This window comes from Pseudorca crassidens, chromosome 1 (genome assembly GCF_039906515.1).
Source record: "Pseudorca crassidens isolate mPseCra1 chromosome 1, mPseCra1.hap1, whole genome shotgun sequence".
NCBI classification, from domain to species: Eukaryota; Metazoa; Chordata; class Mammalia; order Artiodactyla; family Delphinidae; genus Pseudorca; species Pseudorca crassidens.
In genome coordinates, this window is record NC_090296.1 from 86,841,248 (window position 1) to 86,867,697 (window position 26,450).

At 49.1% G+C, this 26,450-nt stretch overlaps 1 protein-coding gene across 1 annotated transcript; it reads right to left on the reverse strand.

The window, feature by feature from the left end:
- Window positions 1–824: 824 nt before the first annotated feature.
- On the reverse strand, window positions 825–18,327 carry EPB42 (erythrocyte membrane protein band 4.2). Its single transcript, XM_067726448.1, has 13 exons — window positions 18,318–18,327; window positions 16,830–17,015; window positions 15,659–15,889; window positions 12,716–12,834; window positions 11,686–11,790; window positions 10,652–10,829; window positions 9,919–10,057; window positions 9,528–9,631; window positions 8,509–8,751; window positions 7,164–7,463; window positions 4,067–4,221; window positions 2,804–2,937; window positions 825–987 (listed from the first exon to the last, which is right to left on the reverse strand). Exons 1-13 carry the CDS (start codon window positions 18,325–18,327, stop codon window positions 825–827), a joined length of 2,067 nt encoding a protein of 688 aa, XP_067582549.1.
- Window positions 18,328–26,450: the final 8,123 nt, after the last annotated feature.

Sequence of the window (26,450 nt, forward strand, 5' to 3'; positions counted from 1 at the left end):
AAAAGGAACTAAAATCAAACAGAGTATCAAAGCAACAAAATGTAAGCAAACAAAAAAACTTGTAACTTTGTACAAAAGGAGTCCACTTCTTTTATCTTTCTTTATAGGTCCTATTTTCTTTTTCTTTTTTTTAATAGGTCCTATTTTCTTTACACTTAATAATTGTGTATTTCTCTACTGGACCAAATTTATGTTATTAACATCAGACTTAATTGTGGGATATTTAATATTTAATAATATTTAACTCTAATAAGGACTTATCTGTAGCTGAATCTAGAATATCATTCTGTGCTCTGGTCTCATGCTGTGTGTTTTATAACTTCCTTCAGTCATCTTTGGATCTTTAAGGATAATGGTCAGGGATGGCACTGGTCAGTGTAATCTTAGGATTACCTAAAAATCATATTTTTAGCTAATATTGTCCCATTTCATTAGAAATACAAGAATGATTTAAATGTTAGGTTCTTTTCCTTTATAAATTAATGTATGAGTGAACAGTAAATGGTTATGAAGAACCCTGGACTCAAAAAATCTGAATTTACTTATCTGAGTACCTTTACAAAGGCTTCTTTTTATTCCTCAAGCCCAGTAGTTTCCGTTCTAAGACAACTAGTCTTCATGGGTGCCTTGAGCTGGGGTGACAGAAATGAATGAATGTCTTTTCTATTGATTTCTGGGAATCTAGTTTTGTTCTTGGTCACTCTTCTGGTCAACCTGAACAGAGATCTACTTGTCTGATAAGCAGAGTTTCTCTTCCCAGCACATTCGGTTTTAGATTGTAGATTCAAGGGGTGGTTGGGGAGAGTGATGCTGGAGCTGGAAGTTTAAGCTGGAGTTTCAGGGGCTACCACAGTGACACTTCTGAAGTTGGTTAGGTTCTGGAACATGTTGCAGTCCATTTCCACAGTGAGCCTCTGGAGCCCCACCTGCATTGGTGTGAACTCGAGTTGGGTGCGCAAGGTGTTTCTGGACTGCACCGAACTTAATCTGAAATAAAGGAAAAGGCAGGTGCTAGTTCTGTCCCAGGGTCATTGCTTTGCTGGTCCCAGTGACTCTGATCCTTACCTGCTTAAAGAAGTGGACTCTGAAGAAATAAACATCCAAGTACCTTGCTGTTAAAACAGAGGAGGTTTGAAGGGGATGGAAGGCAGGAGCCTCCTATGGTGAGCAGTTGTATGTTTGAGAAGAGAAACATCCTATTCTAAGGGCTTCCAAGTTACACCTGTTGTTTCGTTTATCACCTACGACTTCAGTCTGGTCTCGTTCTTAGTAATAGTATGTTTGGGAAGGCTGTTTTGGAACCCTCGTTGCTAACTGCAGTGGGTCCAGTGGGCATATTGAGATGTCAGTATGTCAACAGGTGGTGTTTTGCAGCCCTATTAGCAACCTTCTAGTCTGCCTGTGGACCTTCTTATGTTGACTGAGGGAATGGTGCAGATATTTCTGAGGAGCTTTGCCCCACAGTTGAGCTGGGAGAACACAGAAGTCTGGTTAAATGTTGGTAGTCCCTCCTCTCAACTTACGGGCAAGACTGACCCACTGAGTTTCTTGAGGTTGAGGCAGTGGCTCAACAACCAGACAACCTGTGAGGGACCTCATGGGTGGTAGGAGTAGGCATCGTGAACTCTAAACTGTACGTATGTATTCAGCAGAAGATGCTGTGGACTTCTTGAGAGAAGGAGCAATAATGAACGAAGATACAACATCTAAAACCAACAAGGCACTAATCTAGACTATACAGGGTTTGTGTATATACACACACACACACACACACACACAAATCAACAAGGAAAAAAGGCAGGAACACCAAAAGAAAAGTGGGCAAAGTTAAAAACAAACTATACAGAGGAGGAAATGGAAAAGGCTAATAAACATATGAAGAGTTACAAATTAAAACAATAATGAGATATTACCTTATCCTGTTAGACTGGAAAAAAAGACAAAGCTGGGTATTGCCAAGAATGGAGGAATCGTTGGAAGATAGAAACTGTCAAGTACTGCTGGAGGGAGTTGTAGACTCTTGCAGCCATTATGCAAGGCAATCTGATAGCACGTGGTCAAACCAGGTCATATCCTATGTCTCAGCTACTCCATTCCTGTGCATATTTCCCCCCACCTCCCACAGATTTTCAAGCGAGTATGTAAGGGGACGTATATCTGTAGTGTCTGAGAGTTGGAGGCGCTGTGGAGTGGCGTGGTAGGAAGTCGGGGGTGTACACAATGGAGTAATATGTAGCAGAAGCAATGAACTTGACATGTGGATGAATCGTAAAAACATAGTTCTGAGTGAAAAGAAAATTAGACGTAACACCATTTACGTAAGTTAAGAATACAGTACTCATGAAGCAACAGTACTCATACATACTAAAAGGATATGAAGGGTGGTAGTGGGAATGGGGGTAGGGAATAGGAGTAAAAGAGAATGTAGAAATAAACAAAATTCTGTATTGTGTTGTCACTAGTAGAATGCAGCTCTCTGGCTTCACTGAGAGGTAGCCTACCCTCCCTGTGGCATTCCCTCCCACCCAGCCCTAACCCCCTCACCTGCAATACCCAGGCTCTCCCTGTGTGACCAGAGCCGCGGCCAGCGTCAGGTGCCCGAGAGGCACAGAGCCTCCTCCGTCACTCCTAAACCCACATTGGTGGCCCCAGGATGAGAGAGGCCCTAATCCTTTAGTTTAACTCTGGCAGGTATTTGCTCTGTCTCCATAGACAAAACAAAAAGACAGTCATCGATCTTGGGTTCCTGCCTTTCTGACCAGTTGAGATGTTTTTGTGGGTTGAGAAGCTTGCGGTCTCTTACCTGTAGCTCTTCTCTCTGTGAATGAGTCCCCTTCCGAAGATGGAGATCACACAGCCCTTCATGGGAGCATCTAAGGAGTTATGGATGCTGACTGAGGCCGTAAGGGGCTGATGTTGCTCTGCTGTCTCTGGCATCTGTGGGAGATGCCAAGAGCACAGAGCTGCAGTCGCTCCTTCCCCTCCTGGCCACCCTCCCTGAAGCCTCCTCAGTTACTCTCCTAGCTCTGCCATCCTCACCCAAACTCCACAGCTGACTTCTCTACTCCTCTACCTGCTCTTCCTGCATTTACTCTCACCCTTGACCCATCACTGACAACTTCTGATGGTGCCTTTCCCTCACTTAGAAACTTTGGAGGGTTTCCCATTGTCCTCAGAATCCAGCTTCGGTTGGCATTCAGAGCCCTTCCTGATCTGCTCCCAATCTACCTGCAGGCTCATCTGTTCCTCCCCTGACTGCAAGACACGCCAGCCTCTTCGGGCACCTTCGGAGCCTCAATGCACCCCTCAGGCTCCCCTCCTTTGGGCCTCTTTACTCAGCCTTCTCTCTGCAACGGCCTTCCCCCACCTCTGCACTGAAAGCTTACCCATTTTTCAAGGCCCAACACAAATGCCACATCCTCCATGAAGTCTTCCCCAAACCCACCAGCTGGAATTAATCCCCTTTACTTCACTTGTCCCAGAGCGACTTTGTACCTCTCCTAAAGCTCTGACATAAAAGACCACACGTTGTGTCTCCCTTGCCCAACTGTAATAACCTCTTCCAGAGCAGACACCAGGTCACATTCGTTTTGGTCTGGGTAGACATGTGGAAAGAGTACTGGACCAAGAGCCTCTAAAATGTCCTATTTTTATGATTGTGGGCATGATGCTCTCTGGGACTGTTTCCTCCTCTGAACAATGGGAACAATTCCACCTCCCAGGGCTTTTGTATTAAAAGAAGTAAAAGAGGTGAAAATACATTGGCACATGTACAAAGTGCTAAATAAACATAGGCTGTTATTATCTCTGTAAGTATAGAGGCAGCAACTGGGAAGACCCCAATTTTAGAAATCTTTACTTAATCTGAACTAAAGTTGGAAGATTTAAACTTTAATAGCATGTATAAGAAACGATCTCTTTCAAGAGAAGGAGCTCTCAACCCAGCGTTTCCTGGTAGTTCTTCAGCACGGTCAACTGCTCTGAAGCTGGAGAGGCTCGGTGCCTTCTGAAATGGGGACCTGAGTAGCGGCAAATGCCAGTGATATGGGGAAGGACTGGTGCCTACCTCGATGGCAAGGTGTGGTCTGCAAATGGCGATGTCTTGCTGAGCAAAGCAGGTAGGGCTGGAGTGTGTTGCCATAGCGGTGAGTCTGAGGAAACTATTCTCTGGTGGGTTTTGTTTAAAATTGGAGAAGGACAGGAAGGTGGAGATTTTCTCAGCTGAAACATATGACAGGTGGAGTCAGCGCCCAGGGGTGAGTGCATGCGCCCTGGAAACAAGCAGTAGTTTCACACACAGCACAAAGGAGTCGGGACCTCACTGAAGCCAGAAAGATGCCTCATTCCTCACAGCAATTTCAAAATTGAACTCAGTCAAGAACCCACCCGTGACCACCATCACTGCCGCCACTAACACTCTTGATGGACCACCTCCACAGGGCTGGGGAAAGGGCCCCTGTGAACTAGAACAAGTGAAGCTCTTGGAGCCTGTTTCCTTGTCTAATAACAATGCCTACCTGGAGGGCCGGCTTGTGGTTCACGAGACAGTCATTAAGTGCTGGTCTCAGACCTGCCACCCAGCCGTGGCTGAATATATGTATGCTTAGTCCCCTCCCCTTCTCTGCTTCTGCTCCTTCCCTTTTGCAGAGAAAATGAAGCCATCCTTCGTCCTTGAGGAAGCCTCTCGAGCTCATGTTCTCATTCGCAACCTACAGACATAGACATCTATCCCTGCTGTTAACCCCCCCCCCGGAGGGTGAGGCATCCCCCCTGCCCAAGTCCAGTCCTTTGCTTTTTAAATCAGTGCCCCACCCTGATCCCACCACTGCTTAGCTGTGTAACTTCGGGCAAATTATTTAATTCTCTGTGTCTTGGTCTCCTCATCTGTAAAGTGGGATAATAATGGGTCCTGCCTCATAAGGTCGTTATGAAGATAAATGAGATGATGCATATAGAACATTTAACACCATGTTTGCCAAAAATAAGTGCTCGATAAATGTGAGTTATAATTATTCTAGTTGCCTCTCATTTCCCCAAGGATTGCACCATCAATTATAACCCATCTCTCCTGAGGTTTCCGTCCTTTTCTCTCTGCTGATTCTTCCTCAGCATGTAAGTGGATTCTGCTGTCTCTCATCTTAAAAGAAAACAAAGAACACCCTCCTCCCCAGTGTCCCTAGCTGACTACCACCAGGTCTCCCTTCTTTTTCCATCCACTCTTCCAGGAAGGACTGCACACCTTGTCTCACTTCCTCAACTCTCAATCTGTTTAAGCCCCAGGAACCTGGTCTTTGCCATTGCTTCTCTGTCAGACCACTCTGTCAGTGGATGCTTTTCAGCCCTGACCTCTCATGGCCTCTCTGCTGACCTTGCTTCGTGCCCCCATCCTCTCTTTCACTTCTCAGTCTCTCACTCTGCTCTTTCCCTGACTGCCCCCTGCACCCCAACATGCTGGTGCTGCCTGGGTTTCCTCCTCACCCTCTCACAGTCCTCTCCCACTCCCCCCACCCCCAATCAGGCCTTTATCTTGAATACCAGGTTTAGGTTTCCAGCTGCCTACTGGCCGTCACAGCTTGGATGTCTTATGGGCTTTCAAATCCAACATGCCACAAACAGAACTCAACATCTTTCTCCCCAAACCTGCTCTTCCCCATTTGCCCTATTCTGGAGGCTCACCCAAGCTGGAAGCACCCTCTCCCCACATACACGAGTTCAATCTAGTCTACCTCTTCAATATGACTTCATTTGAAAAGTGCAGCTAGTTTAGTTTGTCCTTTATTTCTTGGCTTGATTATTACAAAACCTTCCAACCTCCAATCCAGTGGTTGTCAACATTGGATGTACATTAGAATCATATGGAAAGCTTTATAAAACAATCCCAGTGCCAGGCCACACCCCAAATCAATTATAACAGACTCTGACGGTGAGGCCCAAGCATCAGTATTTTTTAAATTCCCCAGGTGATTCAACGTGCAGCCAAGGTTGAGAACCACGACTCTAATACGACCCCTTCCATTCCATTCTGCCCATGAATTTCTGATCACATTGACTCCCCTGGTTAAAACCTCCCACCAGCTCCCCACTGCCCGGAGAACAAAACCCAAACTCCTCAGCAGGACCTACAAGCCCCTTCATGATCTGGCCTTGTCCAGCTCTCACACCACTCCCGCACTCCATCCCTCCCTCCCTTGGAAAGGGATCAGGGTGGAGGGACTGGAGGCAGGGGGACCCATCAGGAGGCTGCTGCAATCATGTACACAAGCACTATTCCACTGAGTCTCTTGCCTGCACATTGGAATCACCCAAGGACTTAAAACTTTTTTTGATGTTTGGGCCAAACCATAGAGTTTCTGACTTAATTGGTCTGGGGTGCAGGCTGAGCATCAAACTTCCCCCAGGTGGTTCTGATAGCAGCAAAGTTGGAGAACAACTGCTCTAGTCCAGGGAATTTCAACCCTAGAATAACCCAGGGAGCTCTGAAAAAATACCAGTGCCTGGATCCCATCCCAACTCAATTAAATAAGAATCTGAAGGAGGAGGAAGAACCTGAGCATATGTCCCTTCTTCCTGGAATGCCCTTGACCCACTTTTTTTTTTTTTTTCTTTTTGCGGTACGCGGGCCTCTCCCGTTGCAGAGCACAGGCTCCAGACGCACAGGCCCAGCAGCCATGGCTCACGGGCCCAGCCACTCCGCGGCATGTGGGATCCTCCCGGACTGGGGCACGAACCCGCGTCCCCTGCATTGGCAGGCGGACTCTCAACCACTGCGCCACCAGGGAAGCCCGCCCTTAACTCACTTTACTGTCTGACACTGTCCTACTCAACCTTCAAGACCGAGGGCAGCCCGATTTACCTGGGGGCAGTCTGCTCCAGCCTGGGTAAGACGCTAACCTGCCATTGTACTCTGTTTACCTTATCAAACACTTCTTACACTGTCTGTTTGCTTATATAACTGCAATCAGAATTGTGGGGTTTTTTCCCTGTGTGAAGCTCAATAAATATGTGTTGAATGAGAAAGAGAGAGAGAAAAAGAGAGAGAGAGGGCACACCAGGGGCTAGATGCTATCTCTTCAGATCTGCAGGGGGTGCTGTATGGCTGCTGCCTGCCCAGGGCGGGAGCTGGGTGTGTGGGGTGTCTGGGGAGGGGGGCCGTAGAGAGTTACCTGAGTTGGCCCTGAGTGTAAGGACAAGCTTCTTCGTCCAGAGCTTGGCAGCAAGGACACCATTGTAGTACACTGCCTGCAGCCCAACAGCCAGCTGCACCTCTTTATCATGGTCACTAGGGTTTAACAAGTTCACAGAGAACCGGGCGTCCCCTCCCAGGGCTAGGGAGCTGGGTGCTTCCAAGAAGAAATGTAAAGGATCATCAGTCTCGAGACTGGGAGGATGGATGCCATCGTCTTTCCCATGTTTCATTCTGTTTTCCTGGACCTTCTCCAGCACCTCTTTTTCTTGAAGAGATCCTGAAGAATGGAATAAACAAAGCAGACCTCTTACCCAGCAGCTGTAGACCCTTCTAATAGCAGCCCAGGATTAAGGTTCATTTCCCCACTGCTGTTCAAATGCCAAAGCCACATGAGCTTTGCAAACCTCTAGGTCCATATTTAGCTAAAAAAAGATCTGTGTTAGACCCACCACAGATACAGTGTATCTCTTCCAAGCCACTCACGGGATCAAGTTCTTCAAGTGCTATGAATTTGCCCCTTGAACGGTGAGAGAGCTAGTTTTTGTACAAGTTGCAGGGACTTGAATCTTCCTAAGTGAAGAAGTTTGGACTTATTCCAAGGGCAATGGAGGCCATGGAATATTCTGGAACAGGAATATTCTGTAACATAATTATATTTGTGTCTTGTGAAGCTCATTCTGGAAACTGTAAGTTGAAAATAGAGTAATGATGGGGAGACTGGAGGCGGGGGTCTAGTTAGGAGGCTGCTGCAATACTTTAGACGAGAGATGATGAGGCCCTGGATGACCTACAGGCAATGGGGAAAGAGATGAGGAGATGGGTGTGAGAGTACAGTGGGGTGGTGATGGGGGAGACTCAAGGACAATGCAGGGCTTCTTGTTTGGACAAATGGGTGGACACTGCAGTGGTGGGCTCCAAATCAGCTTGGAGGGGTGTTGAAGGAGAGCAGAAGATAGAGAACATCTCTTGGCAGCTGGGCTTGGTATTAACTGTGCTGTTGTATAGCAGTGGTTCTTAACTGGGGGCAATTGTGCCCCCAGGGGACATCTGGAAATGTCGGGAGACATTTCTGGTTGTCACAACTGGTGACAGTGGTTGAGGGGGAGCTGGCATCTAGTGGATAGAGGCCAGGAATGCTGCTGAATGTCCTATGGTGCACAGCCCTCCACAACGAAGTTAGCCAGTCCAGAATGTGAATAATGTCAAACAGGGCTGAGAAATCCTGTTTTATATGGTGGGGAAAGGACCTCTCTTTGGCCTGCGTGTGTCTGGCCCATTCTTTTCCTCCTGTTGCTGTTTCAGGGCCCTCCTCTGCCCAGTACCTTCAGGATACTTGTAGTTCTGCGTGATGTCCTCACAGCGGTCACAGTCCACACCCTTGGTGCTGATGTTGTTGCCAACATACTTAGTGTTGGAGTCGGTCAGCTCCAGTGTCCCATCCTCATGGCACTTCCAGACCACACATGAGGCATTTATCGAGGCAAAAATGTCTGATACTGCAGGGGTCAGCCCCAGCGTCCCCTCCTTGACTGCTTTGACTGGGACCAGATCACAGGCCTCCAGGACTGAGGGAGAGAAAGGGAGAAAGGTCGGTGAGCGAGAGGAACCACGCCCAGACCTCAGCTTGGGTCAGAGCTCACAACAGCAGTCCCCATCCTATGCCCTATTGTCCCTCCCCTGGGATCAAGGTCAGAGGTGGGCACTAGGCAAGGTTTCTGAGAGGGCACTGCTGAGGTGAAACTCACTATTTAGCGACAACACTTTTTGGTCATGGCCTATGGCAGGAGCCCTCTCAGAAACTGGATAGGTAATAACCTCAGAGGTACAGAGTACACGGGAGTTCCTAAGCCAGCTTGACTACAGATGTGATAGGGATAGGTTGCCTTTGCTGAGCACTTCCTATGTGCCAGGCTCTGTGACAGTTCTGTTCCTGGGAAAGGAAGAGCCATCCTTTTATAACTCCTGAAGATTCCTTTTCTGAGCTTGAGCCTATCCTGATATCCTCTTCATCCACATCCAGAACCCCAGAAGTCCCACTCTACAAGCTGTCTTAAGACCCTCTGCCCTTCCATGAGACTCAGCTCCCTCACCTGTTGCTCTGAGGGGGGCTAGTCTCCCTGAGACCTTGGGGCCAAGATGGCTAACTCATTTGTTCCCTTGAGCCTGTGGGCATCAGGTCAGCATTCTGCTGGTCACTATCATTCCTGGCGCTTCTCCTGTTTTAGGGGATGCAGACCCCCTTTGGACCACCTGCTACCCCTCTTTCCTCTCCGAAGGACTCTTTGTCCTCCTGCAGCTCTGTGCAGCCCAGGGAAGTCCTGGGCCCATGCCCAGGCTTTACCTCCACCTCCATTAGGGGCACTTGGGTACAGAATCTGCCATCCGTCATAACCCTGGGGCAGAGCAGGCCGAGCCATCCAGCACTCCGTGGAAGTCTGGAAGATCCTGAAGGTAGCAAAGGAAGCAACTCAAATGGGGAAAAAAAGAGTCCCGAAGTGGTCCTAAAAATGACAGAGCTGTTACTAGGGGGATAGGAGGATGCTGCATAAAAGTGGTTGCAACACCCCTGGGAAGGGGCATGCACTCCACAACTCACCCTGACCATCAGCATGCTGCTGTCAAGAGTCTTGAAGGCCTACTCTCAGCAGGGCCCCTTGGGGTTCCCATGGGTGACACCCCGCGGGCTTGGAGCCCTTCCAGGTCTGGGACCTCATCCCCTTCGGGCTTCTCACCAGATTCTGCCTCTGTGGCCTTCTCCATTCTGAAGCCCCTCCTCACTGTAGTACTCATCTACGAGCAGGCCCCCGCCAGTGCCCTGGGCTGAGGTGAACGTGGTAACGACGCGGGCAGGGATTCCCAGGCCTCGCAGCACTGCATGGAAGGGGGCAGGGGGTCAGGGCACCAGAGAGGCCTGGGATATGGAGGGCAGGGTACATGGCTAGCGTTTTCAGGGTCTCCTCTGGACACCGGGCACTTTCACTATCTTAAATGCCAGGTGACATTGTGGAAAGAGAAGGGGCACAGGCACCAGAAAGTTAGAATTGACACCAGCCAGACCCAGGCCATATGAGGGCCCAGAAACGAGGAACAAACCAGTTACACAGCAGGCAGAGTACACAGCGGAGGGAGGCTTACGGGATACACAGCAGGGCTTGCTTTCCTGGGGCAGGGCCAGGGGAAGCTTTGGGGAAAAGTGAGTTTGGGAGCAGAGCTCGCCAGATGGGCCCAAGTTTGCCGAAGGGGCAAAAGGAGTGGCAGCTGGTTGGGAGGAGTTGCTTGGGATAAGTAGCTGGTTTCTTGGCCAGACGGAAGCAGAAGCAGTTATAACTGCACCGGAAGCAGTTATGGGTGTGATTGGAGGCGGGGAAGTGCTGCGGGTGGAGGAGGGGCAACCCAAGAAGCAGGGCAGACACTGCACCGTCGCCAAGGGGACGTTTGGGTGCGTCAGGCAAGTCTGCTCTGTACCTGTGCAAGCAACGGCGGCCAACACCCAGGCCTGACCATCATACACGGGCCTCCCCTGGCCCTTGACCCACTGCCGCAGGATGGGCGCGCTGCCCCGGCGCTTGTTCAGCAAGGCCTTTTCCTCGGTGGTCTGGATCTGCGGGGTGGGCAGGACACTCTTCTCCTTGAGGGCGTGCAGCTGTTTGGGGAAATGTGAATGGGAAAGGAGGGCTCATCACAGTTCTCCAAGGGGGCGTGAACAGACCACCTGCATGGCAATCACCTGGAACTTGTTAAAGCTGTGTGTCCCTGGGCAGTGAAAGCACTGAGTCCTAACCACTGGACCACCAGGGAATTCCTGGGAATCCTCCTTTTTAACAAGTCCTCCAGAAGCAGGGCTTCATGGACCGTCGTGAAAAACAAAACTCAGGACACAAGAGCGGCAGGAGGGCTGCCCCTTGGCCTGCCTGGCTCCCATTCCTTGTAAGTGTTTGCACCTGGGGCCTCGAGGCCCACGCATCCCAAGCTTCCTCCCCCTCGCAGGCTGGCCCTGTCCCTCACCAGCTCTTCAGAGGCGTGGACGGAGCCACATGAGGAAATGCGGGACACGTTATTCCTGTGAGAGAACTTTTAAGGACAACAGGAAAGCACCAAGCTACCTTCATGGGAATAATTTAGAAATGAGAACAAATGCCTTTGACCACCTTAGCAGCAAACACTGGGTAAGATGGATGTGACCCCCTTCCTCCCAGGGACCTAAGCCCCCAGGTTGGGCTGGGGGTGGGGAGGAAGGGAGGGGCCAAGGAAATCCGGGCCAGTTTTAGTCCTTGCTGGCTTGTGTCCTGAGGGATGACACTTCCCTGTGCTTTTCTCTCCCCTGTGGATGCTACTGTCCTTCCCTCCTCACTCAGAACCTTCTTCAAGGACTGTCCCCCACACCCTGGGAGGAGGGGACCACTTGTGATTTGAAGATCGCCAGGGCCGTAGAGGTGGGGCAGCTCTGTCAGAGGGCTGCCGTCTCGTCACCTCCCCCTCCCGACCCTGTCCTCACTCACCAATGCACCCAAGACACGGGCCACATGCACGGGGTTGCCCCACTTCTCCACCCGCTTGTCCACGCTCAGTAAGTCCAGGCTGAGGTCGATGACATCCTCCTCGAACTATAAGGACCACACAGGGCCACGATGGTGGGTGTGCAGGTCAGGCATTCTTCTCACAAGTCAACCCCGTCCCCTCGTCCTTCTCCAGACTCAGGCTCCACTCCTTCCTGCCTTGCCCCCTCGGGAGTTCTGGCTTTTCCCTCTGCCCCCAGGGCTGCCTGGTCCCTGTGCCCGGCACTCCAGCCCTTTGCCTCTTCTGTCGTCTGACTCCTGATAGCGTGAGCTCTTGAGCGCCAGGGCCGTGTCGAGTCCTCTCATTTCTATCGTTTTCTGTGTCATTTGCTCCCACTACCCCTGACAGGGCAGTCCTGTGTGGGGGCAGATAAGACGGCAGCTCCTGCTCTTGAGGAGCCCGGGGTTAGGAGTGAGGGGGACATGTGGCTGCTTAGGCTACAGATCTCAGCAACATGGCCAGGGCTCTAGGAGAGATGCCCACCCAGAGAGCACAGTGGAGAGAGTCACTCTGCCTCTGGGGGCTGGGGAAGGCTTTCAGAGGGCCTTAAAAGATGGGTAGGAGTTTTCCAGGGGATAAGGGAGGGAAGGTATTCCTGGCAGAGGGAACATTCAGCCTGCACATTCAAGGGATGGCCAGGGGCTGGAGCATGGAGTGGCTCTTGGGGAAAGGAAAGCAGTGGCCCGGCTGTGAAGAGCCTTGCGTGTCAAGCCCGGGGATTTGTGTTTTATCCTGTAGATGGTGGGAATTTAACAGAGGTTTGATTTGCATCGTCTTTAGGAAGATAACTCTGGAAGCTGTGGAGGATGGTCTAGTGTGGCTCTGAGGGAGGAGAGGTACCACGGGGCTGAAACTGCATAAAGAAATGGCCTCATGACCAGGGGATTTTGGACCTGCCCAGTCTGTTTGACCTGAGTACTGAAGGTTATGGGACACTCACTGTCCCCGAGGCTTCCCCGGAGGGCCCTGTACCTGGCCAAAGTCCCAGGGCTCAGCCTGGATGCAGTCAGCTGTGCCCAGGAAGATGAGGCCGTTCTGGTTCAGCAAGTACTCCCTGCGTTGAGCTTCATTCGCCAGGAACACAGCATCCTCTGGAGAGAAGCAGGCAAGAATGAGGCTCTGGGGGATACTGGGCTTGCCCTCCACCTCCAGGCCTCTGCCCTCCATGCTCAGGTGGGATTCAGCTGCAGGCCTTCTCTTCAGCTCCAGGCCTGATGGGGACTGAGGAGGAGCCCCCTCTTTTCACCCCACACTGGGATCCAGGCTCCTCTCTGGTGAGAGTGGGGAAGGGGGTCAGAGTCCCTGGGTCAGCCATGGTGACCTTCATGGTCAGCCAGCCAATAGGAACAAGCCAACCTTAAAAGGCCTGCTGGTTCCCGAAGATACTTGCAGCCAGAGTGCTACTGAACCAAGAGAATTTGGCAACAGCCCAGGGAGCGTCCCAGGGGGCCTGTCATGTCTCCCTCACAAGTTCAACCAAAAAAAAAAAAGTGATTCCGAAAAACCAATCAAACGTGTTGACAGGCATGAGCAGAAGGGAATTTGAGCAGGTATGTGTAGAGCGGTAGCCAGAGCATTAGTTTCCACCCAGGGTGTCCAAGTGGGTCTGGGACTCCTATGGTCTCTCCCCGCTGCCTCTCCTGCTGTCTTCATCCGAGGGTTGGGCTGGGGATCATGAGGAGGGTGGGGGCTTTAAGGAGGCCATCACCCACTCTAGGAAGCTGGGAGCAGCAGAGGGACCTGCTCTGCTTGCCAAGTGTCTTCCTCTGCCTGGTGCTAGGGGTGAAGTGGGGGGTGGTAGACTAGTTCCTGGGGACTAGAAAGAGAAGAGGATTTCCAAACCATCCCCCAGGCATCCAACTGGGATGAGGGTACTCAAAGTAAAAGAAGGATGGCATATTAGAAATCAGGAATCCCTGAAAAACCTGGGACAGAAGATCACAGAACCATGGGCCCAAGGAGCCCTGGGCCCCTGCCCCTCCATACTTAGTACTGTCTGTGAAGTCAGCTGGACATCACTTCTTTGGAAATCACTTTAAACCGAGGTGTTTGGCCCCAGGCCCTGCAGGCTCTGGGAAGTACATTTTCAGAGCATAGGTAGCAGCCCCTCCTCTTCTCTGCTTGGGTGTAGCCCCTCCCCCCTTAATAAAGTCCCTGCTTATGAATAGGATTCTTTCATTACAGGGTGCAAAATTTCCTCTTGAATCCAGGAGAGCCCCATCTCCAAGTATGCTAAGATGAGACTGAGTCCCACATAACCTCTGAAAATCTCTTACCTCCCAGGTGAGCAGTGCCAACAACTCACTCCTGGCCAGACAGACCCTGCCCCCCTCCACGCCTCCCTCACCCCTATAGAGAGGCCTTCCCTACACAGGTCCCTACAAGCCAGGCATGGAGGCAAGAATCCTGGCACTGAGTCAAGACTGTGAGCTCCCTCTGAACCAAGCACTGTCCCAGAACTGTCTTTGCTGTGTCTTTGCTCTGGCCATCAGGGTCTAGCTCTGGATGTGGGCTCAAAGTCAGCGAGGCAGGTACACTAAACCCTCAGTTTTGGAGGGAATGGCCTGAGGGTCTTTCAGTGTACGGAGAGCCATGGGGCCTCCTCCAGCTGAAGGGGCCCTGAATCCACACTCACCCACATGGGGCAAGGGCACCTCAGTGGACACTAGTTCTCATCCATTGTTCAACCTGCCAAACCCCTTGGAGCAGAAGCAAAGGGCCTGAACTGAGGAGAGACAGGGCCACCTGAAAGAGGGGATACTGCAGAACCCCAGCCTGGGCAAAAGAAGTGGAGATAGGGAGCTCACTGGGATTCAGGTGCCATATAGAAAGGGCATCAGGTACTGGGGTGCAGGAACCTGGTAAGATTTCTTCTACTTCCCCTTGTTCCCAGCCCTGGCTCGTAATGAGGCCGTGAAAGGAAAAGGCTTGTCTGGCGTAGCAGGGACAGGCAAGCAGGAGGAAACTTTGCCCGTCCCCCAAACAACCGTTCAGGGAACACAAAGGTTTAAGGTGGGGGGTGGCAGATTCTAAAGGGAAGACAGATTCAGTCTTCAGAATGGGCAGGAAGAGGAAATGTTCTCTTAGCTCCTGTTTGGAGCACGTCAGCCATGTCTGATGACTTTTCTAGATGAAATAGTCCCGACAGCTAGAGCTGAGCTTTGCCAGAGGTGGCCACTGGAGGCCACCTGACCCCAGGAAGTCCACCCAGAGGCTGCTGAGCTAGGGAGGCTGGCTGTTTGATTTGTTGCTCCAGGCAGATATTGGGATAGGTCATTGTGGAGAGAACCCAGCAGTCTGTAGTAAGGACAGAACTAACAAGTGGAGAAAAGCAGAGAGCTCAGAAAGGAAGATTTACTGTGAAGTTGAAGCTGCAGCTTTGGGCCCCCCACCAGTACAGACCCCTATAAGCCCAGGGAGGAGCCTTAGCAATTCAAAATTCTGTGTTCTTTTTCTGAAAGAGGGTCCCCCAAATTATATAAACTTCAGGTGCCACAAAACCTGGATTCACCCTGGAGACAAACTATGGGAGCCCAGGGAGGGAACAGAGAAGCCCGTCCCTCAGGTCGCCTCTTTTCCTGAAGCGCTTTCCAGCTCTTGGCCCCTGTCCTGTTATAAAAGAGGGTAGTTCTCCTAGGGTCATCTCAGTGAGTCTCAGCTCCTGTGACCAAATAGCCTGAGCCAGCACCAGACAAGCCTCTGCTCTCAGTGGGAAGCCCTGGGCTGCTTCTTCCAAGATGACCCCAAGAGAGGACCCTCGGTCTGAGAGGCCATTCATCCGGAAGGCAGGCACCACAGGAGCTGAGTGCTAGTGCCGCCCTAGAGGGAGCTGGGTCCCGAGGCCTGGAGCAGTCGCACCCCAGCTCCGGGGCCTTGAGTCCTTTGTAGCCCAGGCTGGCCAAGGTCCAAACTCACCTCGACCCCAGGGGTTAAAGAGCAGCGTGAACTGGCCCAGGCATTGCTTCCTGCCTGAAACCTGCAGCAGGAGCGAGTAGTGGCCAATGACAGCGTCTGCGGGTGTGGTCACAGAGATAGTCCAGGACTGGTCATCTCTCTCCTCCACCATTGCACTCCACCACTTCTGGTCCCCAAGACTGGAAATTGAGAACGTGGCTTGGGTCTGGTTGGCCTTGGAAGGCTGCTCTCCTGCAGTCATACAGAGATGAATTGGTCATTTGGATCTCTTTGCCACAACTCAGAGTAACAAAGTGAAGTATCCCAAAGATGGAGCAAGTGAAAATTAGATTAGGAGGAGAATGAAAGCAGCCCATCCAGGAATGGGAGGCAGTAAAGGGTGATGGGAGAGCACAGGTCCTCAGCGCTCATGGACCTAAATCTAGAAAAGGTTCATAGTGTATAACATGGGTGTAGTAATGATACCTCTTTCATAGGGCCAACGTGAGGTTGTTTTTTTTTTAATACATTTATTTATTTTATTTATGTATTTTTGGCTGCATTGGGTCTTTGTTGCGGTGCGCGGGCTTCTCATTGCAGTGGCTTCTCTTGTTGCAGAGCGTGGGCTGTAAGCATGCAGGCTTCAGTAGTTGTGGCACATGGGCTCAGTAGTTGTGGCCTGCAGACTGTAGAGTGCAGGCTCAGTAGTTGTGGCACACGGGCTTAGTTGCTCTGCAGCATGTGGGAACTTCCTGGACCAGGGCTCGAACCCGTGTCCCCTTCATTGGCAGGAGGATTCTTAACCACTGCACCACGAGGGAAGCCCCCAATGTGAGGTTTTAATGAGATATTGCATGTAAAGCCCTTGGCTCAATATCTGACATGTAGTACAGATTCAGCAAGTAGTAGCAATTAAATGTTATATTTAGCCTAGGTTAAATCCCATTCAGACTTTTCTACAAAACTGATGTTATATATGCAACAAAGGGACCCCTTAGTGATAATGCGGCTGAGAAACTTCTGAATCATAATAAATGCTACTTATTACGCATATTATCTCATCCTCACAGGCCCTGCCAGTGGGCAGGACTTCTGGAGGCCCAGGTGCAGTGTGAGCCATGTGCCCCTTGGTGGGCAAGAGAAAGAAACCCCCAGTCCTGCTGCCAAAGAGGTCGAGGCCTGCCCCACTCACCAGTTTGTGCAATGAGGACTACCTTCTTCAGGGTATGCAAAAATGTGCGGATTGGAGCCCAGAAGTTCAGGCTGATGGTGAAGGGCTGCCCCCTCCTCACAATGAGGCGCTGGGAGCTGATGTCGTTGGTGTGGTGCTCTACATTGTTTCTTGCTGCCTGGAAGTCGCAGCTCTTGATCCCCAGGCCTGTTGTGAAAAGAAAGAAATCATGGAGACTAGGCAAATATGACAACGTCAGTAAATGCAGAGACGCTGGAGTCAGAGACCAGGGTTTAAATCTTTGGCTCAACTCACTTACTAGCTGTGCGATCTCAGGCAAGTAACTTAACTACTCTGAGCCTCAGTTTCCTCTTCCTTAGAACAATCATCCCTCCTTGCAGGGTTGTGGAAAGCAAATGAGGTAATGTATATAATACGCTTGGCACCATGTCAGACACATAGTAAGTCCCATTAAGTAGGACTGTTACTATTATTAATAAGAGCGAAGCTTGTTCTCATCGTCAACCCCACTTTCTGGTCCCAATCCAGAAGCAATGAATAAAATCCAGAATTTTGCTCACCCCTACTCATTTTTTTCCTAAGAACACAATCAGACAACTTTTAGAGCTGGTTTTGAAATCACTGAGTCCAATTGTTTTGTTTTATAGGTGAGAAGAGTGAGGCCCAGAGAGCAGAAGCAACTCACTCGAGATTGCATGTGGCTCTTTCACCTAAAGGCTCATTAAACCCTTGGTACCATGCAGCCCAGAAAAACGCTACAAGAAGGGGACCTGTGAGTATCATGACGTCCTCTCAGGCAGTTCTCACTTTACATCGAGAACTTGTAAATGTAAATGTGCTAACAGAGGCCCCTGAGATTTCTGCATTCTCTGCTGCTGCCTGTTTCCCGGCTTGGTGTCTGCCTCTGCCCCTTTTAGTTGGATTCCCTGGCTCCTACCTTCCTTCTCTCCCATTTAGCTTTGATGTACCACAACCCAGTGAGAAGAGCCATGTTAGGATGATCCTGGGATAAAGAATATAAATTCGTTTAACCACCATCATCATCTTACCACCATCATCATGACGATGACCAATTTACCACCAACAACCTACCCTATTGCCACTCCATAGCTACGCTCCCAGTACCATCGCTACCACAGCACCCACCACCACTTCCCACCATAATCCACCTCCGTCATCTCCACTGCTGCCAGCACCGACTACTACCCTTCCCACCAGAGCCACACAACCATTACCTCCAGTACCACTAGTACCCACTGCCAGCCCCCACACCTCAGCCCCTCCACCAGCAGCAGCACCCGTTTACTATCCCCCCACCATAGCCCTACCGCCATCACCTCCACCACCATTAGCACCCACTACCACCTCGCCGTCACGGTCACATCATCGTCACCTCCACCACCATCCTGCTTCTTTTAATGAAAACATGTAAGGATGGAGGAGCTACTGAGAGCCCAGTAAGCCCTGTGGAGAGCAGGCTTGGCTCACCTTGTCCCATGGCTGCAGGCTGCTCTTATCCACTTGGCTATAGGAAATGCCTGTCTTGAACTGTTGCTCTGAGCTTCCTCTCTGAATCTGTCTTCCAGACAGAAAATGATGAAGGCACTTTTGTTGGCTTAAGAATCTGTAAATACTGGAGTTTCCTTCTGCTTCCCCACATGTTTGTCTCTCCTGCTCCTTCCCCTCTGGTATCTCTTGGACCAGCTGCTAGGAGTTCCCCTTTCTCGTTTTATCTCTTGTGCCAGGAGGCCCAGACAGGGGTATGTCTGACAGGCTGGAGTGGGGGGTGGAGGGGGGCAAGATCTGACAGTTGGAGAAGCCCAGGTAAGCTGCTAAGCCTCTTGCTTCAGTGGTCTCAAGAGACCCTCAGAGATGTTACCTGGATGACACTGAAAGACTCTGGAAGGAGGCCCATATCCAACTCCAAATTCAGGGCCTAAACATATCATGAGCTGCAAGCTGTTAGATGTTCATGGGCCATTTTGATAGTATAAAGAGAGAACATGTGTGTCTGCAATTCATCTGTGTGAAAGAGATTAGCGGGTGGAATTTGTTGGTGAAAAATAAATGTCCTAAAAGCAGAAGCAAGAGCTCTGCCTCCTCCAAGCCTGATGGGCTTGAGACACTCTACCAGAAGGTCTGGAACTCTGTTGGGACTTAGGACTTATGTCTTTCCTATTTCTACTTGTTTAGTCAACAAGGACACGACACAGAGGAGGATCTCCTATTTAGCCCTCTTTGGCCTCCTGGGTTTTATCTGGGCTTCTGAGACTGTGTCACCAGAAGCTCTCTCAGGTGCAGCTGGACTGGCCTGCATATATATGGCATATCTATAGAAGGATATAAAAGAAACTACAAAGACCATTGGTTGCCTGTGGGGAGGGGAGCTAGGGAATGGGGTAAGAATGTGATTTTTCTGCTGTTTACTGTTTTGTTTTGTTTTTAAACATCTTTATTGGAGTATAATTGCTTTACAATGGTGTGTTGGTTTCTGCTGTATAACAAAGTGAATCAGCTATACATATACATATATCCCCGTTTCCCCTCCCTCTTGCGTCTCCCTCCCACCCTCCCTATCCCACCCCTCTAGGTGGTCACAAAGCACCGAGCTGATCTCCCTGTGCTATGCGGCTGCTTCTCACTAGCTAGCTATTTTACATTTGGTAGTATATATTAGTCCATACCACTCTCTCATTTCGTCCCAGCTTACCCTTCCCCCTCCCTGTGCCCTCAAGTCCATTCTCTACATCTTTATTCCAGTCCTGCCCCTCGGTTCTTCAGAACCTTTTTTTTTTTTTTCTAGATTCCATATATATGTGTTAGCATACGGTATTTGTTTTTCTCTTTTTGACTTACTTCACCCTGTATGACAGTCTCTAGGTCCATCTACCTCACTACAAATAACTCAGTTTCGTTTCTTTTTATGGCTGAGTAATATTCCACTGTATGTATGTGCCACATCTTCTTTATCCATTCATCTGTCGATGGACACCTTGGTTACTTCCATGTCCTGGCTATTGTAAATAGAGCTGCAATGAACACTGTGGTATATGTCTCTTTCTGAATTATGGTTTTCTCAGGGTATATGCCCAGTAGTGGGATTGCTGGGTCATATGGTAGTTCTATTTGTAGTTTTTTAAGGAACCTCCATACTATTCTCCATAGTGGCTCTATCAATTTACATTCCCACCAACAGTGCAAGAGGGTTCCCTGTTCTCCACATCCTCTCCAGCATTTGTTGTTTGTAGGTATTTTGATGATAGCCATTCTGACTGGTGTGAGCTGATACCTCATTGTAGTTTTGATTTGCATTTCTCTAATGATTAGTGATGCTGAGCATCCTTTCATGTGTTTGTTGGCAATCTGTATATTTCTTTGGATAAATGTCTATTTAGGTCTTCTGCCCATTTTTGGATTGGGTTGTTTGTTTTTTTTGATATTGAGCTGCATGAGCTGTCCAAGCTATACTGTTAAATGAAATAAGCAAGGTATAGAACAGTGTGAACAGTATGTACCTTTGTATAAAGGTGTGTGTGTGTGAGAATATATATAAATTTGCTTGTGTTTACATAGAATGTTTCTGGAAAGTTACTGCTTCTATATAGGAAAATTCAATGCCTGGGAGTAAGGCTTTTTTCTTTATGTCCTTTAGTGTCTTTGTACCACAGGAATATATTATGTGTTAATATTAAAAAAACAAAAAACCCCCCAAAACTTGTAGGAGTAAGAAAAGGCTGACCAGAAGACTGTTTTCACCACTGTGAGCCCCCTACCTGGGAGGACAATGGGGGAGTTGTGGGTTGGCTCCCCTTTTGGGGTTCCACTTCTGGCACTAGCAAAGAGAATCTTCTCTTTCCTGATACAGTTTCCATAGAGCTTCACAAATATCCACTCTCTGGCAGTATTTCCATTGGGCCACTTTTAGAGAAGCCTGTGATGAGACAGATACTACTGTGTTTTGGGGGAGCTGGGGAAAGGCCAGTGGGAGATGTGAGGAGGATGTAGGGAGGAGTGACCAGAAAGGTCTGTCCTGCTTCCTCTTGCACCCACACCTTTCAACGCCCCAGCCTCTGACAGAACAACAAACTTTCAGCTGGTGTGGACCCAAGAAGGATTCATTTATTCACGTGACACAAATATTTGTTGAGCACTGTTGTGATTCTGGAACTGTATTAGGCACTGACTGGTAATATAGTAATAAATTAGCTGGGTGTGTACTTGCCACCAAGGAGCTTATATTCCAGCAGGGGCAAACAGACAGTATTAAGTGCTTACACCATTAATTATTTACTTGCTGTTGTGACAAGTGCTATAAAAGATAAGTTCTGAGTTCTAGGACCTAGATGTGGAGGTCAAGGAAAGCTTCCCTGAGAAAGTGATATTTAAGCTGAGAAACTGGAAGGGTAAACAGTGAGCTAGGCAATGGTACAAGGGATGGGGTGGGAGGAGAGAAAACAGCCTGTGAAAAGGCCCTAAGGCAGTAAGCAATTGAAGGAATGCCATGGGACTGGAGCACAGATTATAATGGGGAGAAGTAAGGGAAGGGCTCCTCTTGCAGAGTTGAGTTAAGGATTTTTAATTTTATCCTTAGATCACTGGGGAGCTATTGAATGGTATTTTAAGCAACAGTGTCACACAAGCAGATTTTCATTTTAAAAATACCACACTGGTGGGCTTCCCTGGTGGCGCAGTGGTTGAGAGTCTGCCTGCCGATGCAGGGGACGCGAGTTCGTGCCCCGGTTCAGGAAGATCCCACATGGCGCGGAGTAGCTGGGCCCGTGAGCCATGGCCGCTGAGCCTGTGCGTCTGGAGCCTGTGCTCCGCAACGGGAGAAGCCACAACAGTGAGAGGCCCACGTACCGCAAAAACAAAAAAACAAAAACAACCCACACTGGCTAAAATAGGGATAATAAGTTATTTAAAGGGAACAAAAGTGGAAGAGAGAGGACCAATAAGGAACAACTGTAATGGTTCAAGTGAGAGATGACAGTGGCCTGGTCAGAGGAGTATTGGTGAAGATAGAGGTGGACAGATTTTTTTTTTTTTTAATATTTATTCACTTATTTGGCTGCGCCAGGTCTTAGTTGCGGCACGCGGGATCTTTAGCTGCTGGCACGTGGGCTTTTAGTGCGCCATGTGGTATCTAGTTCCCTGATCAGGGATCAAACCCGGGCTCCCTGCGTTGGGAGCACAAAGTCTTAACCACTGGACCACCAGGGAAGTCCCAGAGGTGGACAGATTTGATGGAAATGTAGGAGGTTAAATTGGCAAGACATGCTAATGGCCAGGATATGGAGGGCAAAGAAGAAAAGATATTCAACGTGACTCCCAGCTTCAAATAAATTAATCATGCCAGTACATTGCTTTACAAAGCACTTTCACATACATTATCTCATATCATCTGACCTCAATCTTGTAAACGCAGTAAGGAATCAATATTCCAATTTTATTGGTGAGAAAACAGGTTCAGGGAGTAAGCATGTTTATTTTAATGAATGAATTAATGAATAAATCGATTACCATACTGCCTTGTTCCAGAAAGAATTTAAGATGACTAACAATGAAACATGATGTGTCAGAAGAGCATATATTAAAACAATGCAAAAGATGAAAGATGAATAGAGATGGAGACAAAACAGAGCAAAGATGAGGCTAAAAATGCACATCAAACCTACCTGTACACATGCTGTCCACACACTAGAAATTCATCTCTAAGCTTCCCAGTATTTGAGGCTTTCCCAAGATCTCACAGTGTATGATAAAGACTGGACTCCACTAGGGTTTTCCAGCTCAGATCCCGTACATCTGAGTTCATATTAGTCTGTAATCCAAACCACCACTGACAAGGTCTCTGTAGTCAATCTTTTTTTTAAAACAAAAACTCAAGTATTTCAACTTCTAAATATAGCAGAATAGCTTGATACCATTGCCCCTGTTGAAAATTACTAGAAATCTGACTAAAATATCTCAAATTCCTGTCTGAAGGAATCAAAGGCAGCAGAAATTTGAGGGATCGTAGGGAGAAGAGAAGCACAGAGAGGTAAGTCTGACAGAGTGCCACTTTTTCCTTTGGGACACTTGCTGATTCACTATTGGCAGATGACAGCCTGAGGATCTGAGCAGATCTCTGGCAGTCTTACAAGGATGAAGGATAAAAATTGGAGTTTCAGAGCCATTAAGGATGAATAACCCCAATAAACACCCTAGGTTATCAGCAGGGAGCCCTTAAGGGCTGTACCCCAGGAGTAAATGTAAATAGGAAATAGAGGAACACTTACAAAAACTGACGCCTGATTTTGATTGTTTTTAGGCTCTCATTCAATGGAAATTTTTACTCCTGCTGACATTGTTATGGATGCTATTATCACTATTATTTATCTAATAAGGTTCTAAATGTTGGAATAGCAGAGAATGGTTTAAAAAATTTTTATCGTGATAGAAAATATATATCATAAAATTTATCATCTTAACCATTTGTAAGTGTACGGTAGTGTTATGTTTACATTGTTGTGAAAGAAATCACCAGAACATTTCCATCTTGCAAAACTGAAACTCTATACCCATTAAACACAACTCCACTTTGCCCCCTTCCCTCAGCCTCTGGTAACAATCATTCTACTTTCTATATCATTAATTTGACTAATTTAGATACTTCATGTAAGTGGAATCATATTGTATTTATCCTTTTGTGACTGGCTTATTTCACTTAGCATAATGCCCGCAAGGTTCATCCATGTTGTAGCATGTGACAGGACTTCTTTCTTTTTTAAAGGCTGCATAGCATTCCATTGTTATGTATATACCACATTTTGATTATCCAGTCATCCACTGATAGACATTTAGGTTGCTTCCACCTCTCGGCTACTGTGAATATTGCTATGAACACGAGTGTGCAAAGATCCCTTCAAGACCCTGCTTTCAATTCTTTTGGATATATCCCCAGAAGTGGGATTGCTGGATAATATGGTAGTTCTATTGAAGTGTTTGCGGCATTTTACAATCCCACCAACAATGCATGAGTTCCAGCTTCTCCACATTCCCATCAATACTCATTATTTCCTGTTTTTCATATTAGTCATCCGAATGGGTGTGAGGTAATATTTCTTTCTCTCTCTCTCTCCTTTTTTTTTTGTTCTTTTTGAGCGTGAGAGAGACGGGATTTATTTTTCTGGTTCTAAGAATACAGACGTTCACTCTTATGAAGAAAGGATTCCTGATTTGTGATCCCTGTACACTGTGGAGCTGCCGCAGAACACTGCACTCTGCTTTCTTTCAGGACGAGGGATAAAGAAAACTTAGAAGTTAAAGATACCTATGCCCATATAGTCATAGAATAAGCCATTTTATTAAAATTAAAAAGGCTTGCTCACTCTCCACTCTGGCAGCCCCGTGTTCCCCTCTGGCCATTTCCGGGCTTTGCTCCGCACCAGGGTCCCAGGTCCGACTGGGTGCCGCCCACCCCGCCCCCCTGCAGCCCCAGGCCCTCCTTCCTGCTGACTGGATGCAGGGCCAACGAGGTGGACACCTCCAGGCCCCTAAGTTTAAGCTGTTATTGTCGTAGGGCTTCTTTCACGTGTGTCTGGCTGACCCCTCACCTCCTCGGGCAAAGCTGTAACGCGCACCGGAGGACAGACGGAAGACGTACGAAGGACGGACGGGCGCAGCGTGTTTGCGACCCTGAGCGGACTCAGGCTCCCCACCAATATGTCCAAGGGGCTCGCGGGGTGGCCAGTGTCGTGTTGGGGAGACGCTCTGAAGGCAGCCGTGTTGGTGGTGGGGAGACTTTCACCGGGAACGGTCCTGCATGAACCCATATTCCCACGAGGGGAAGAATCAGTTCTAAGAGAAGCAAAAGCAGACGAGAGGCCTTCTCCCTTCTCAGGGGCACTTTCCGGGGTCAGACCCTGTGACGGGGACCGAGGGGGCGCAGTGGGGCTTGGTCAGTGATTCTGCAGGCGGACGCTGTGCCGCCCTCATTTTGCAGAAGAGGAAACTGAGGCCAAAGGAGGTTCAACTAGAAAATGGTGGAGACTCTCCGGGTCGGTCCCCAGACGCACTTGCTGGGGGAGCCAGGGCGCTCCAATTCGCCGCCAAACGCGGAAGGCTGAGTGCCGAAACCGAGTGGGCCTGTTCCCCTCAGCTTCCCCTCAGGTCATTTTCTACGGTTCGACACCCACGTCCTAGCCTCACTGAGTCCAGCCCGCGGGCCTGCGCTCGGCCGACGCGGGGGTCACATTAGGGCCGGGTTGCCATGGAGACCTCCTAGCGGCGCCGAAAAGCCCTCCCAGGGGAGGGCCTGGCGCCTAGTGAGCGCTTTTACGCAGAAATACGAGCACAGCCACCTACGCAGCTAACCTTGCTTCTGTAAACTGAGGCGGAAGCAGAGAGGGGGTCTTGGGCCAGGCCACCAACGGTCCCTTGCACCGGCTGGCCCCGCCCGCTCCGTGAGGTCAGGACCCGGGCCTCATCTCAGCAGCGCATGGCCGACCCCTCTGGCTCGGGCCCTGGACAAGGCAAGTCTATGTCTCTACCCACCCCGGCCGCGCCCAGGGTTGGAATCCTAACTGGGAGGACGCCCCCCACCCTTCAAAGGGTTGAGGAGAGCGTGAGGGCCCCTAAACTGAAGTGTGCGTGAGTCTGCCTGGTGGGGACCCCAGCCCCGATTACTGAGCGGCCCTTCCAGAAGCGTGGAGGGCACAGGGGACCAGGTGGGCCCCCCGCGGCCCATGCTCCGCTGGGACGCCGCCCTCCATTAACTCAAATGCTCCTCCACCAAGACGCCAACCCTGGGTTTGAGACGTGGTCGAGTTTTACGGGAGCACTAGCACCCGAGCACTAGCGCCAACTGCAGTGATTAAACTTTGATTCAGCCCGAGCTCCAGCACCGGCTTCCGGGAGTAATTCCAGAAGAACCCATAGGGAAGCCAGGCCCACATTCTAGGGAAGCAGGTTTCCCCAGCCCAGGGGTGCGGGGCTCTGCCTGGTGAGGCAATATTTCAATTAAGTTTTTTTTTTCACTGTGTGTAAGATTTTATTTTTTTATCCTAATTTTTAAAAATTGAAGTATAGTTGATTTACAATGTTGTGTTTCTGGTGTACAGCAAAGTGATTCAGTTATACATATTGATATATACGTATTCTTTTCATATTCTTTTCCATTATGGATTATTACAGGATATTGAATATAGTTCCCTGTGCTATACAGTAGGACCTTGTTGTTTATCTGTTTTACATATAATAGTTTGTATCTTCTAATCCCTGTTCCTAATTTATCCCTCCCCCCACTTCCCCTCTTGGCAACCACAAGTCTGTGTTCTATGTCTGAGTCTGTTTTGTAGATAAGTTCATTTGTGTCATATTTTAGATTCCACATATAAGTGATATATGGTATTTATCTTTCTCTTTCTGATTTACTTCACTTAGTATGATAATCTCTAGGTCCATCCCTGTCCCTGTTGCTGCAAATGGCATTATTTCATTCTTTCTTATGGCTGAGTAATATTCCGTTACATATATACACATACCACATCTTCTTTATCCATTCTTCTCTTGATGGACATACATGTTGCTTCCATGTCCTGGCTGTTGTAAATAGTGCTGCTATGAATGTCGGGGTGCATA

Excerpts from the sequence above, each read along its gene's own strand:
- EPB42 (XM_067726448.1), bottom strand. Across the intron at positions 10,830-11,685 it reads CCCGTGTCTTGGGTGCATTG|CTGCACGCCCTCAAGGAGAA; the intron begins GTGAGTGAGGAC and ends TTCCCCAAACAG. Across the intron at positions 8,752-9,527 it reads TGCCCCTAATGGAGGTGGAG|TCCTGGAGGCCTGTGATCTG; the intron begins GTAAAGCCTGGG and ends TCTCTCCCTCAG.